The sequence below is a fragment of the Salmo trutta genome, chromosome 23 (genome assembly GCF_901001165.1).
Source record: "Salmo trutta chromosome 23, fSalTru1.1, whole genome shotgun sequence".
NCBI classification, from domain to species: Eukaryota; Metazoa; Chordata; class Actinopteri; order Salmoniformes; family Salmonidae; genus Salmo; species Salmo trutta.
The window spans coordinates 9,355,568-9,369,574 of record NC_042979.1 but is presented as its reverse complement, the minus strand read 5'-3'; the positions used below and the strand labels follow the sequence as shown (position 1 = coordinate 9,369,574).

The 14,007-nt window shown below is 41.2% G+C and overlaps 1 protein-coding gene across 3 annotated transcripts in view; it reads left to right on the top strand.

The window, feature by feature from the left end:
- The window catches only part of LOC115159247 (M-phase phosphoprotein 9), a 38,228-nt gene extending 24,505 nt beyond the window's left edge, over positions 1–13,723 (top strand). For 2 of the 3 annotated variants that reach the window (XM_029708778.1, XM_029708777.1), the window contains exons 18-23: positions 520–843; positions 929–1,049; positions 1,241–1,314; positions 4,582–4,787; positions 9,179–9,247; positions 11,863–13,723. In XM_029708778.1, coding sequence (XP_029564638.1) covers positions 520–843; positions 929–1,049; positions 1,241–1,314; positions 4,582–4,787; positions 9,179–9,247; positions 11,863–11,964 — 896 coding nt within the window. In that variant the 3' untranslated portion in view covers positions 11,965–13,723. Of the gene's footprint in view, positions 1–519; positions 844–928; positions 1,050–1,240; positions 1,315–4,581; positions 4,788–8,949; positions 9,136–9,178; positions 9,248–11,862 lie in introns of those variants that run through there. The other variant, XM_029708779.1, reaches the window with a different exon arrangement.
- Positions 13,724–14,007: the final 284 nt, after the last annotated feature.

Below are 14,007 nucleotides of genomic sequence, written 5' to 3'. Positions count from 1 at the left end.
CCCACAGTAGGCCCTCCGCTCACTCACTAACTCATTCCCTTCACTCCGTCCTCAGCACGGTGCTAGAACAGTGTAGCATAGCTCAGTCATTTGCTCCAGTCGCAAAGTTGGAGGTTGTATTTTCCCCTCAGCCTTTTGGATATGTGTTTTTTAGTTCATCTGAAACCAGCATTTTAAGATTTTCTGTCTCGTGAAAATTGAGTGATTTTTTTTTTTTTTTGCAAACTAACATGATCTTGTCAGTTCTAAGAAAGTTCTCTAAAAGCTGGAAGACGTGTTTGATTCTCTAGTCCACTCTGAAGTCTTTTGACCGTACCGGTCTTTCAATGAGGTTCACTCTGAATGCATGTGTATCTGTCAATACGTTTACTCGTGTTAGTCTGTTTTTGAGCTATATACTTTAACTTATGTGACTATGCTGTGCTGTGGTGGTGTTTGTTGAGATGCAAGACAGATTTCCCCGAAAGGGATACGATTATCATTAACTAGTTGTCTCTATGTATCTGTTCTGTGTTGCAGGGCTGGGCAGCCGGAGGCCCACTGTTGGCTTCGTAGAGAGAAACCACAGAGAGCCACCAACACAGGACAGGGGCAAAGCTATGGAGGACAGGGGCGGGACTGGACATGAGAGTGGTGCGGCCGGATCTGAAAGAGGCATGGTCTGTCTGAATGGAGGCAGGGATGGACCTCCCCAGGGTGTGGCTTCTCCTGGAAGGGCTGCGTCTGGGACATTCAGGGGAGTGTGTCTGCTGAGAGCCCAGAGAAGTCTGTCTCCAGAAGGCCACAGGTCCTCCTCTCTGCCCCCCCGCGCCCAGAGGGCCACCTTCCCCCCTACCACACCCAGTGCGTCATGTCATTTTCACTGCTATTTCCTTGTGTAGTTCATTGTATAGGGTTATTGAACTCATCTACGGTTCTGTTGTTCTAGCTAAGAGAGAGACCCTGATGACGCCTCAGTCGGCTAAATCCAGCCCCAAACGCTGCCCTACAGAGAACTACTCCACTGCCTTTGGCAACCCACCACCACGACAACAGCAGCTACACAACAGGTACGGGTTAAGTACCCCTGGACGACAGGACCGGTCCTTAGCCGAATCTGTGCACCCTTGATTTGTTTTCATCCTGTTCATTACAGGTGTGTCTTCTCCAGCTATTGTGTCTTATTATTCCTGGCGCATTTTCCCTACCGTGTTTGATATGTTTTAGCCTCGGAGTTCAGGTTTGTGATTGTCCGTTTCAGGTTTGACGTGGCGTCGGACCAGAGACGCCACTCCTTCCACAACTCCAGCCCCAGGAAGAGACTGTTTTCAGAAGGTAACAGTAACAACGCTGTTTACACCACTGACACCTGGTTAGTGTGTTCAGTGGAATACAGTGACTTGCGAAAGTATTCACCCCCTCTTGGCATTTTTCCTATTTTGTTGCTTTACAACCTGGAATTAAAATAGATTTTTGGGGGGGAATTTGTATCATTTGATTTACACAACATGCCTACCACTTTGAAGATGCAAAATTATATTTTTTGTGAAACAAACAAGAAATAACTTGAGCGTGCATAACTATTCACCCCCCCAAAGTCAATACTCTGTAGAGCCACCTTTTGCAGCAATTACAGCTGTAAGTCTCTTGGGGTACGTCTCTATAAGCTTGGCACATCTAGCCACTGGGATTTTTGCCCATTCTTCAAGGCAAAACTGCTCCAGCTCCTTCAAATTGGATGGGTTCCGCTGGTGTACAGCTATCTTTAAGTCATACTACAGATTGTCAATTGGATTGAGGTCTGGGCTTTGACTAGGCCGTTCCAAGACATTTAAATTAGCGGTAGACTGATTATGATTTTTCAACACCGATACCGATTATTGGAGGACCAAAAAAAAGCCGATACCGATTTAATCGGCCAACTGTTAATAAAAATACAAAAATGGGGGGTTACAATATTTTTTTATTTTATATATATATATATGTGTGTGTGTGTGTGTGTGTGTGTGTGTGTGTGTGTGTGTGTGTGTGTGTGTGTGTGTGTAATAATGACAATTACAACAATACCGAATTAACACTTATTTCAACTTAATATAATACATTAATAATAATCAATTTAGTCTCAAATAAATAATGAAACATGTTCAATTTGGTTTAAATAATGCAAAAACAAAAAGTGTTGGAGAAGAAAGTAAAAGTGCAATATGTGCCATGTAAAAAAGCTAACGTTTAAGTTCCTTGCTCAGAACATGAGAACATATGAAAGCTGGTGGTTCCTTTTAACATGAGTCTTCAATATTCCCAGTTAAGAAGTTTTAGGTTGTAGTTATTATAGGAATTATAGGACTATTTCTCTCTCTTCCATTTGTGTTTCATATACCTTTGACTATTGGATGTTCTTATAGGCACTATAGTATTGCCAGCCTAATCTCAGGAGTTGATAGGCTTGAAGTCATAAACAGCGCTGTGCATCCCAGCATTGCTAAGAGCTGCTGTTTGAATGAATGCTTACGAGCCTGTTGCTGCCTACCACCGCTCAGTCAGACTGCTCTATCAAATCAGACTTAATTATAATATAATAAACACACAGAAATACGAGCCTTAGATCATTAATATGGTCAAATCCGGAAATTATCATTTCGAAAACAAAACGTTTATTCTTTCAGTGAAATACGGGACCGTTCCGTATTTTATCGAACGGGTGGCATCCATAAGTCTAAATATTGCTGTTACATTGCACAACCTTCAATGTTATGTCATAATTATGTAAAATTCTGGCAAATTAATTACGGTCTTTGTTAGGAAGAAATGGTCTTCACACAGTTCGCAACGAGCCAGGCGGCCCAAACTGCTGCATATACCCTGACTCTGCTTGCCCTGAACGCAAGAGAAGTGACACAATTTCCCTAGTTAATATTGCCTGCTAACATGAATTTCTTTTAACTAAATATGCAGGTTTAAAAATATATACTTGTGTATTGATTTTAAGAAAGGAATTGATGTTTATGGTTAGGTACATTGGTGCAACGACAGTGCTTTTTTCGCGAATGCGCTTGTTAAATAATCACCCGTTTGGCAAAGTAGGCTGTGATTTGATGATAAATTAACAGGCACCGCATTTAATTATTTGCAATGCAGGACAAGCTAGTTAAACTAGTAATATCATCAACCATGTGCAGTTAACTAGTGATTATGTTAAGATTGATTGTTTTTATAAGATAAGTTTAATGCTAGCTAGCTAGCACTGGCTTAACAGGTGGTCAGCGTGCCATGCAGTCTCCTCGTGGAGTGCAATGTAATCGGCGTCCAAAAATGGCAATTACCGATTTGTTAAGAAAACTTGAAATCGGCCCTAATTAATCGGTCAACCTCTAATTTAAATGTTTCCCCTTAAACCACTCGAATGTTGCTTTAGCAGTATGCTTAGGCTCATTGTCCTGCTGGAAGGTGAACCTCCATCCCAGTCTCAAATCTCTGGAAGACTGAAACAGGTTTCCCTCAAGAATTTCCCTGTATTTAGCGCCATCCATCATTTCTTCAATTCTGACCAGTTTCCCAGTCCCTGCCGATGGGAAAAACATCCCCACAGCATGATGCTGCCACCACCATGCTTCACTTTGGGGATGGTGTTCACGGGGTGATGAGAGGTGTTGGGTTTGCACCAGACATAGCGTTTTCCTTGATGGCCAGAAAGCTCAATTCTAGTCTCATCTGACCAGAGTACCTTCTTCCATATGTTTGGGGAGTCTCCCACATGCTTTTTAGCGAACACCAAATGTGTTTGCTTATTTTTATCTTTAAGCAATGGCTTTTTTTCTGGCCACTCTTCCGTAAAGCTCTGTGGACTGTACGGCTTAAAGTGGTTCTATGGACAGATACTCCAATCTCCGCTGTGGAGCTTTGCAGCTCCTTCAGGGTTATCTTTGGTCTCTTTCTTGCCTCTCTGATTAATGCCCTCCTTGCCTGGTCTGAGTTTTGGTGGGCGGCCCTCTCTTGGCAGGTTTGTTATGGTGCCATATTCTTTCCATTTTTTAAATAATGGATTTAATGGTGCTCCGTGGAATGTTCAAAGTTTCAGATATTTTTTTATAACCCAACATTGATCTGTACTTCTCCACAACTTTGTCCCTGACCTGTTTGGAGAGCTCCTTGGTCTTCATAGTTCCGCTTGCTTGGTGGTGCCTCTTGCTTAGTGGTGTTGCAGACTCTGGGGCCTTTCAGAACAGGCGTATATCTACTGAGATCATGTGACAGATCATGTGACACTTAGATTGCACATAGGTGGACTTTATTTAACTAATTATGTGACTTCTGAAGGTAATTGGTTGCACCAGATCTTATTTAAGGGCTTCATAGCAAAGGGGGTGAATACATATGCATGCACCATTTTTAATATATATTTTTTTAAGTTATTTTTTTGAATTTCATTTCACTAATTTGGACTATTTTGTGTATGTCCATTTACATGAAATCCAAATAAAAATACATTTAAATTAGAGGTTGTAATGCAACAAAATAGGAAAAATGCCAAGGGAGTGAATACTTTTGCAAGGCACTGTAGTTCCCTGACACTACTACCCTCTTTCTCTCTCTCTCCTCCAGCCACCCAGCGGTCATCTGGTGGTTCAGTTGAGTCATCGGGCAGTGTTGAGCCCCAGGAGGGGGTGTGTGGGCTGGGCTGGGAGGAGCAGGGGGCTGGGGGGTCAGGCTCAGACCTCCAGGACCCCGGGACAGACCTACAGACCGGTCTCCACTCCCTGGCCGACGCTGAGAGGCTGTTTGACGAGCTCACTATGGAGAAACAACAGGTGAGACAGACTGTTACAAGGCTCTTGTTATTAATCTCGACCCTCACAATTAGAGGTCGACCGATTATGATTTTTCAACACCGATCCCGATTATTGGAGGACCAAAAAAGCCGATACCGATTAATCTGCCGTTTTTATATATATATATTTTTTATTATTTATTTATTTGTAATAATGACAGTTACAACAATACTGAATGAATACTTATTTTAACTTAATATAATACATCAATAAAATCAATTTAGCCTCAAATAAATAATGAAACATGTTCAATTTGATTTAAATAATGCAAAAACAAAGTTTTGGAGAAGAAAGTAAAAGTGCAATATGTGCCATTTAAAAAAGCTAACGTTTAAGTTCCTTGCTCAGAACATGAGAACATATGAAAGCTGGTGGTTCCTTTTAACATGAGTCTTCAATATTCTCAGGTAAGAAGTTTTAGGTTGTAGTTATTAAAGGAATTACAGGACTATTTCTCTCTATACGATTTGTATTTCATATACCTTTGACTATTGGATGTTCTTATAGGCACTTTAGTATTGCCAGTGTAACAGTATAGCTTCCGTCCCTCTCCTCGCTCCTACCTGGGCTCGAACTAGGAACACATCGACAACAGCCACCCTCGAAGCAGCATTACCCATGTAGAGGAAGGGAAAAAACGACTCCAAGTCTCAGAGCGAGTGACGTTTGAAACGCTATTAGCGCGCACCCTGCTAACTAGCTAGCCATTTCACATGGGTTGCACCAGCCTAATCTTGGGAGTTGATAGGCTTGAAGTCATAAACAGCGCAATGCATTGCGAAGGGCTGCTGGCAAAACGCACGAAAGTGCTATTTTGAATGAATGCTTAGGAGCCTGCTGCTGCCTACCATCGCTCAGTCAGACTGCTCTATCAAATCATAGACTTAATTATAACATAATAACACACAGAAACACGAGTCTTAGGTCATTAATATGGTCGAATCCGGAAACTATCATCTCGAAAACAAAACGTTATTCCTGTTACATTGCACAACCTTCAGTGTTATGTCATAATTACGTAATAAATGTACAAATTACCCAAGGTGTTGCATATACCCTGACTGCGTGCAATGAACGCAAAATGACACAATTTCACCTGGTTAATATTGCCTGCTAACCTGGATTTCATTTAGCTAAATATGCAGGTTTAAAAATATATACTTCTGTGTATTGATTTTAAGAAAGGCATTGATGTTTATGGTTAGGTAAAGTCGTGCAACGATTGTGCTTTTTTCGCAAATGCGCATTTGTTAAATCATCCCCGTTTGGCGAAGTCGGCTGTCTTTGTTAGGAATAAATAGTATTCACACAGTTCGCAACGAGCCAGGCGGCCCAAACTGCTGCATATACCTTGACTCTGTTTGCAAGAGAAGTGACACATTTTCCCTAGTTAAAAGAAATTCATGTTAGCAGGCAATATTAACTAAATATGCAGGTTTAAAAATATATACTTGTGTATTGATTTTAAGAAAGGCATTGATGTTTATGGTTGGAGCAACGTATACCTAAGCGATTATATGCAACGCAGGACAGGCTAGATAAACTAGTAATATCATCAACCATGTGTAGTTAACTAGTGATTATGATTGATTGATTGTTCTTTATAAGATAAGTTTAATGCTAGCAAGCAACTTACCTTAGCTTCTTACTGCATTCGAGTAACCTCGTGGAGTGCAATGTAAAGCAGGTGGTTAGAGCGTTGGACTAGTTAACCGTAAGGTTGCAAGATTGAATCCCTGAGCTGACAAGGTAAAAATCTGTCTTTCTGCCCCCGAACGAGGCAGTTAACCCACCGTTCCTAGGCCGTCATTGAAAATTAGAATGTGTTCTTAACTGACTTGCCTAGTTAAATAAAGGTCTAAAAAAAAAATACAAATCGGCGTCCAAAAATACCGATTTCCGATTGTTATGAAAACTTGAAATCGGCCCTAATTAATCGGCCATTACGATTAATCGGTCGACCTCTACTCACAATAGACTATGACGGGGACATGCCGCTCACTAGCGATGTACAATATCAACAAGACCAAGCACAAAATGCCTTTTACCCATAAACCCCTAGCCCTACCCAGAGACATCTGTAAAGATTGCATGACCATAAGCAATGTAATGGAATTGGTCTAGAGCACCCTGTGGGTGTAGCGAAATTATTGTGTTCCTAGCTCCAACAGTGCAATTATATCTAACAATTCACAACAATACACACAAATCTAAAAGTACAACTATGGAATTAAGAAATATATAATATTAGGACAATCAATGTCGGAGTCCACAGTATAATTATAGTGCATTCGGAAAGTATTCAGACCCCTTGACGACTTCCACATTTTGTTATGTTACAGCCTTATTCTAAAATGTATTAAATAGTTTTTTCCCCTCATCAATATACACACAATACCTCATAATGACAAAGCAAAAACAGGTCTTTAGAAATGGTTGCGAGTTTATATAAAACATTTAAAAAATGATAGCACATTTAAATAAGTATTCAGACCCTTTACTCAGTACTTTGTTGGAACACCTTTGGCAGCGATTACAGCCTTCTTGGGTATGACACTATGTGCAAAGCTGTCATCAAGGCAAAGGGTGGCTACTTTGAAGAATCTCAAATATAAAATATATTTTGATTTGTTAAACACTTTTTTTTTTATTACTACATGATTCCACATGTTATTTCATAGTTTGATGTCTTCACTATTATTCTACAATGTAGAAAATAGTACAAATAAAGAAAAACCCTGGAATGAGTAGGTATGCCCAAACTTTTGACTGGTACTGTGTGTATATATATATATATATATATATATATATATATATATATATATATATATATATATATATATATATGTGTGTGTGTGTGTGTGTGTGTGTGTGTGTGTGTGTGTGTGTGTGTGTGTGTGATGGGATGTATCGAGAGTAGGTGGATAGAATATTTAGTATATCTGTAGGATAGAATAGTATATATACAGCAATAGTTGAATAGGATTGCTTTGCCTAGAATACGGTATGTACAAATGAAATGAGTAGGAGGCTGGCTAGTGATGGCTATTTAACAGTCTGATGGCCTTGAGATTGAAAAACAGCTTGGTCTCAGCTTTGATACACCTGTACTGACCTCGCCTTCTGGATGATAGCAGGGTGAACAGGCCGTGGCTCGGGTGGTTGATGTCCTGGATGATATTTTGGTCTTTCCTGTGACATCGGGTGCTGTAGATATCCTGGAGGGCAAGCAGTGTACCCTTTGTGATGTGTTGTGCAGACCGCACACCCTCTGGAGAGCCCTGCGGTTGCGTGCAGTGCAGTGTCCGTACCACCAGGCGGTGATACAGGTGCATCTGTAAAAGTTTGTGAGGGTCTTAGGGGCCAAGCCAAATTTATTCAGCCTCCTGTTGTGGGTGGACCATTTCAGATTGTCAGTGACGTGTACACCGAGGAACTTGAAGCTTTTCACCTTCTCCACTGCTCCACTTCTCCACAAGCTCCCCGTTGATGTGGATGGGGGTGTGCTCCCTCTGCTGTCTCCTGAAGTCCACGATCAGCTCCTGGGTTTTGTTGAGCTTGAGTGCAAGGTTATTTTCCTGGCACCACTCCGCCTGGGCCCTCACCTCCTCCCTGTAGGCTGTCTCGTCATTGTTGGTGATCAGGCCTACCACTTGTGACGTCTGCAAACTTGATGATTGAGTTGGAGGCGTGCGTGCGTGGCGACGAGGTCATGTGTGAACAGGGAGTACAGGAGGGGGCTGAGCACGCACCTTTGTGGGGCCCCTGTGTTGAGAATCAGCGTAGTGGAGGTGTTGTTTCCTACCTTCACCACCTGGGGGCGGCCCATCAGGAAGTCCAGGACCCTGTTGCACAGGGCGGGGTTCAGACCCAGGGCCGCGAGCTTAATGATGAGCTTGGAGAGTACCATGGGGTTGAAGGCTGAGCTGTAGTCGATGATGTAGTTCTATTTTATTGGTGGCGTATATCTATCAATGACAGAGGCAGTCCTTTGACATCACACCTCACTAATCTCTATTGGATCTGTTCTACAGTATTACCTGGCTTTATGATTTTACAGCCACTACTCTCTCAATGATGTCTATTTATAGCTGGGTTCATATATCCCCCCTTCTTTCCTGTCCTACTCTGTCCTTTCCAGCCCTGTCCTGCCTCTCCTGCTCTGTTATGACTGAGGGGTGCTAAATCCTTTCTCCGGCCCTTTACCCTTCAGCAGCCTTAAGTATACTCCCGCCTCTGCCTAGGGCAACACACACACCGCAGCGTGGCCTGCCTGCTTGGTTCATCTGATTCATCTGAGTGCTGTGAAATTGTTGGTTAGTTTATATATTTATTTATGTAATTAATTCATTTGGGTGTGTTTTGTGCAGATTGAGTCAGCGTTGAGCCGGATGCCTGGATCTGGTGGGAGGGTGAGCCTGCAGACCAGGTTAGATGAGGTAAGGTCACAGTCACATGCACCAAACCATGCAAGACCTCATTACATATTAGTGAGGCGTGATTGGGTCTAAATTAGGGCACTGCTGTGAAACTTTTGGCCGATATCCGATATGCCAAAAAAAAACGATAGATATTTAAAAATTTTGCGGCCTTTTAAGCATTCTAGTACAGTTAAATAGTTGAAACACTGACAAAAAAGTTATTTTATTGCCATTTTTCATATGTCCCCATTACCAGTAAAACATAATCAACCTATTTATTTTACTTACTTGCTGTGCTGTTTCGTTGTTCATTTGTTCAGTCTCAACCAGGATTTCATCATACATGTCAAGCAGTGAAGTTTCAGCTGTCTGTCTGTGGCCTCTTCTGTCGTGGGTCTTCTTCCTCGGTGCGCACTGTCACTGTGTCCGTTTCCATCTTGTTCAGCTGTGTCTGTAACATTTCACGTAAACGCTGTTTCTTGTCTACATCGAAGTAGCGGTCCTTGTACCTAGCATCGAGCATCGTGGCGACACAGTAAAGAGGCTCAGAGAGAATGCCACCGACTAGCTTGTTCACAGCCTCAAGTAGAGTACTTTTCCAACTTAACTGCCGACACAGACCGTGGGGTTTTGTTGAGCAGGTGTTTCAATGCCATGAATCAGACACAGTTGATGAGCTTATTTCTCCAGTCAGTTATTAGAATGGAGCTAGGAGTGTGTTCATGTTTCCTAGATGTTCTCAAATGCCATTGAAATGGCAGCAGCGGTATGAGAACCAGCACATTCTTGAGCATGCAATACGGCTTTCCTCACTACGAAATCCTCGTCGACCCACCGTTCTGTCAGACTCAGCATGCTCATGGGGCTCACATCGCTGGTCCAAATGTCAGTCGTGAAGCTAATAGCAGTAGCTCATAAATGTGCATTTCAACAATAATGTGTAACTCCGGTAGGGCAACAGCTGAAAAATAGCGCCTACTTGGTAGTGTATACCGGGGCTCAAGGTGCTCGATCAGTCGGCGAAAGCCAACATCATCCAAGTGTAACCTATGTGAAATGGCTAGTTAGTTAGCGGTGGTGCACGCTAATAGCGTTTCAATCGGTGACGTCACTCGCTCTGAGACTTGAAGTAGGGTTTCCCCTTGCGTCGCAAGGACCGCGGCTTTTGTGGCGCGATGGGTAACGATGCTTCGTGGGGTGTCAGTTGTTGATGTGTGCAAGGGTCCCTGGTTCGAGCCCGGGTTGGGGCGAAGAGAGGGACGGAACCTACACTGTTACACATGACAGAGAACGGTTGATTGTCAAGGGCAATGAATTCCATTATCTTGCCGTTAATGGATTTCGCCTTTTGAGTTGTCTTGCTGAAATTTTCTTACACATTCAAATGACTGCTCGACTTGAACTTGTTTAGTTGTTGGAAGTGCGCGCTTAGTATTTTTCTGCTTTTGTTCTGTGTAGCGCTGTATTTTTTGTGGCGTCATCTACCTACAGTTGAAGTCGGAAGTTTACATACACTTAGGTTGGAGTCATTAAAACTCGTTTTTCAACCACTCCACACATTTCTTGTTAACAAACTATAGTTTTGGCAAGTTGGTTAGGACATCTACTTTGTGCATGACACAAGTCATTTTTCCAACAATTGTTTACAGACACTAAGTTGACTGTGCCTTTAAACAGCTTGGAAAATTCCAGACAATTATGTCATGGCTTTTGAAGCTTCTGATAGGCTAATTGACATAATTTGAGTCAATTGGAGGTGTACCTGTGGATGTATTTCAAGGCCTACCTTCAAACTCAGTGCCTCTTTGCTTGACATTATGGGAAAATCAGAAATCAGCCAAGACCTCAGAAAAGAAAATTGTAGACCTCCACAAGTCTGGTTCATCCTTGGGAGCAATTTCCAAATGCCTGAAGGTACCACGTTCATCTGTACAAACAATAGTACGCAAGTATAAACACCGTGGGACCACACAGCCATCATACCACTCAGGAAGGAGATGTGTTCGGGTCTCCTAGAGATGAATGTACTTTGGTGCGAAAAGTGCAAATCAATCCCAGAACAACAGCAAAGGACCTTGTGAAGATGCTGGAGGAAACAGGTACAAAAGTATCTATATCCACAGTAAAACGAGTCCTATATCGACATAACCTGAAAGGCAGCTCAGCATGGAAGAAGCCACTGCTCCTTAACCGCCATAAAAAAGCCAGACTACGGTTTGCAACTGCACATGGGGACAAAGATCGTACTTTTTGGAGAAATGTCCTCTGGTCTGATAAAACAGAAATAGAACTGAGTTTAAATGTATTTGGCTAAGGTGTATGTAAACTTCCGACTTCAACTGTATTTATATAGTTATGCACATCAGCTTTGACATCGGTTTTGCACATCGGCGTTAAACTAGACATCAAGCCGATGCCGATGTTGGCATTTTTAGCTAATATCGGCCGATTCCGATATGCTTACCGATAGATTGTGCATCCCTAGACTAAATGTAATCATTTTGATGAAATGGACTCGTGTGAGGTAATTAAATAGTATAGTTGGGATATTACTTTAAAACAAAGATCTTTGTGTACAGTATGTGTGAATGTTTATGCTATTCCAGCTAAATTACTGTTCCCCTACTCCCCAGGTGGCCTTAGAGAACCGTCTAGAGAGCGTAAACCGTGACCTGGGTTCCATCCGCATGACCCTGAAGAGGTTCCACGTTCTACGCTCCTCTGCCAACATATAGCAATGTTTTTATTAGATGACGTCATAGGTAGGGTCTAGGGCTTTTCCTGGTCAGAATGCATGGTCAGGAAAAACTCCTGTTCCTAGTTATAGATGAATAAATATCACAGTTTTCTGTGATGTAGTTGGATAAAGAACCCTGATTGTTCTCTCTTAACTCGCAGGTTGGCATTTATTGAGATGACTCATGTACTCGAGCAGCTCTGCAGTGGTCACACTAGCTGGCACAGCCACAATGTCATAAAATATGATTTAAAGCCTTAACCATACTGCTAACCCTAATGCCTAACGTTAAAGGGACATTTCAACATTTTTCAACTTCGTATTCATCATTTGCACTACCCCAACATCAACATATGTGAAATGTATGTGTTTCTATGTTTTGTAGTAAAACAGTATAGAGGAAGATAAGTGTTTCCGATGACGACATCGGTGTGCATCGTGGGATTTTAACCAATTGTGAGTAGGCTTTGCCTGCCAATTGTCTACTAATTGGTTGATGATGTCATTGGAAACACGTTTCTTCCTCTAGCTTTTTTAATAAAAAACATAGAAATGTGCCATTTTCACATATGTTGATGTTGGGGTGGTGCTGGAGATGATGATTATGAAATTGAACATTTTTTTAAATGTTCTTTTTAAATTAAGACCAAAAAGCTCATTTTTGTTTTCATACATTTGTATTATTTAGCCAATTTTGACTTTGCAGCTGGCCCATCTAGCGGAAACCGTTCAGTTCTGCCTCCGGGGCAAAACTCATGACAATAAAGGTCAACCTGCTCTTAACTCTGTATCACAGATCACTTGTACATGACCCACAGTCTTTTTTACACATATAACTCTGGGATATTTTTCTATATGTTTGGAAGAGCTCACAATTTTGCGGAGTATATTTTTAGAAATGCACAGATTTGTAAAGTCGTTTACTTTTTTAGACGTTATAAAAAGAGATAATATATGCTTTACTTGCTATATTCAGGTAAATTATGTCGATTTGTTTTGTTTTTTTTTGTTTTTTTTCTTCAATTTTTATTAGATTTTTTATCAGCCATCTATGAATCAATATAAATATGAATGGCAGAACATCCTAATATCCAGCAGAGACATTTACCCATCTGGAATGTACCACTGCCATCTCCGTCTAGGTCTACATTTTTATGCATCGTTTTGATATGTTTTTATTCCTCGTACACTGCATAAAATTGTATTTATTACATTTAATTGTTGTGTTCATTACAATGTTTATTCCTGGTGCATTAAAAATATAATAATCTTGATAGCCTACAACGTTCAATAAAAAAAAAATGTTTGCCCGAGCCATTGTTTTTCCCAGTTCCATCATTACTTGAAAATCTTTTACAAAAACCTTGTATTTTAGCAAATTTGAAGTTGCTTGCCTTTTTCCATTTTTATATATTTTATCTCCTTTGAACATTATTTTGTGTTAATTCTGTTGTGAAGGGAAGGATTCCATCAGTACCTAACCCCCCTCTCTTCCAAGTATACTATGGACCTCCTGCAAAAATTGAAACCAGCACACATTTGAAATATTACACACAAGTACAATGCTCCACAAATGGACATTGCTTGAAGCAACGTCTTATTGTAATGCATGGAATTTATACAGTATTTGCACTGTTTCATTTTTTTTGGCCATGTAGTGTTTTTTTGCAGTTGGCAATGAATGACTTGACATGAACTTCACTGGAACTAAAATGTACTGTTGTTCTTTCAATAAATAATGCTTACATTATTACAACACCTGGGTCTCTGTGGGTTATCAAGACTATATACAGTGCATTCAGAAAGTATTCAGACCCCTTGGCTTTTTCCACATTTTGTTACATTGCAGCCTTATTCTAAAATGGATTAAATACTTTTTTTCTCCCCTAATCAATCTACACACATTAACCCATAATGACAAAATAAAAACAGGTTCGTAGCTCTCTGGAGCAGGTTTTCATCAAGGATCTCTTTGTACTTTGCTCCGATCATCTTTCCCTCGATCCTGACTAGTCTCCCAGTCCCTGCTGCTGAAAAACAT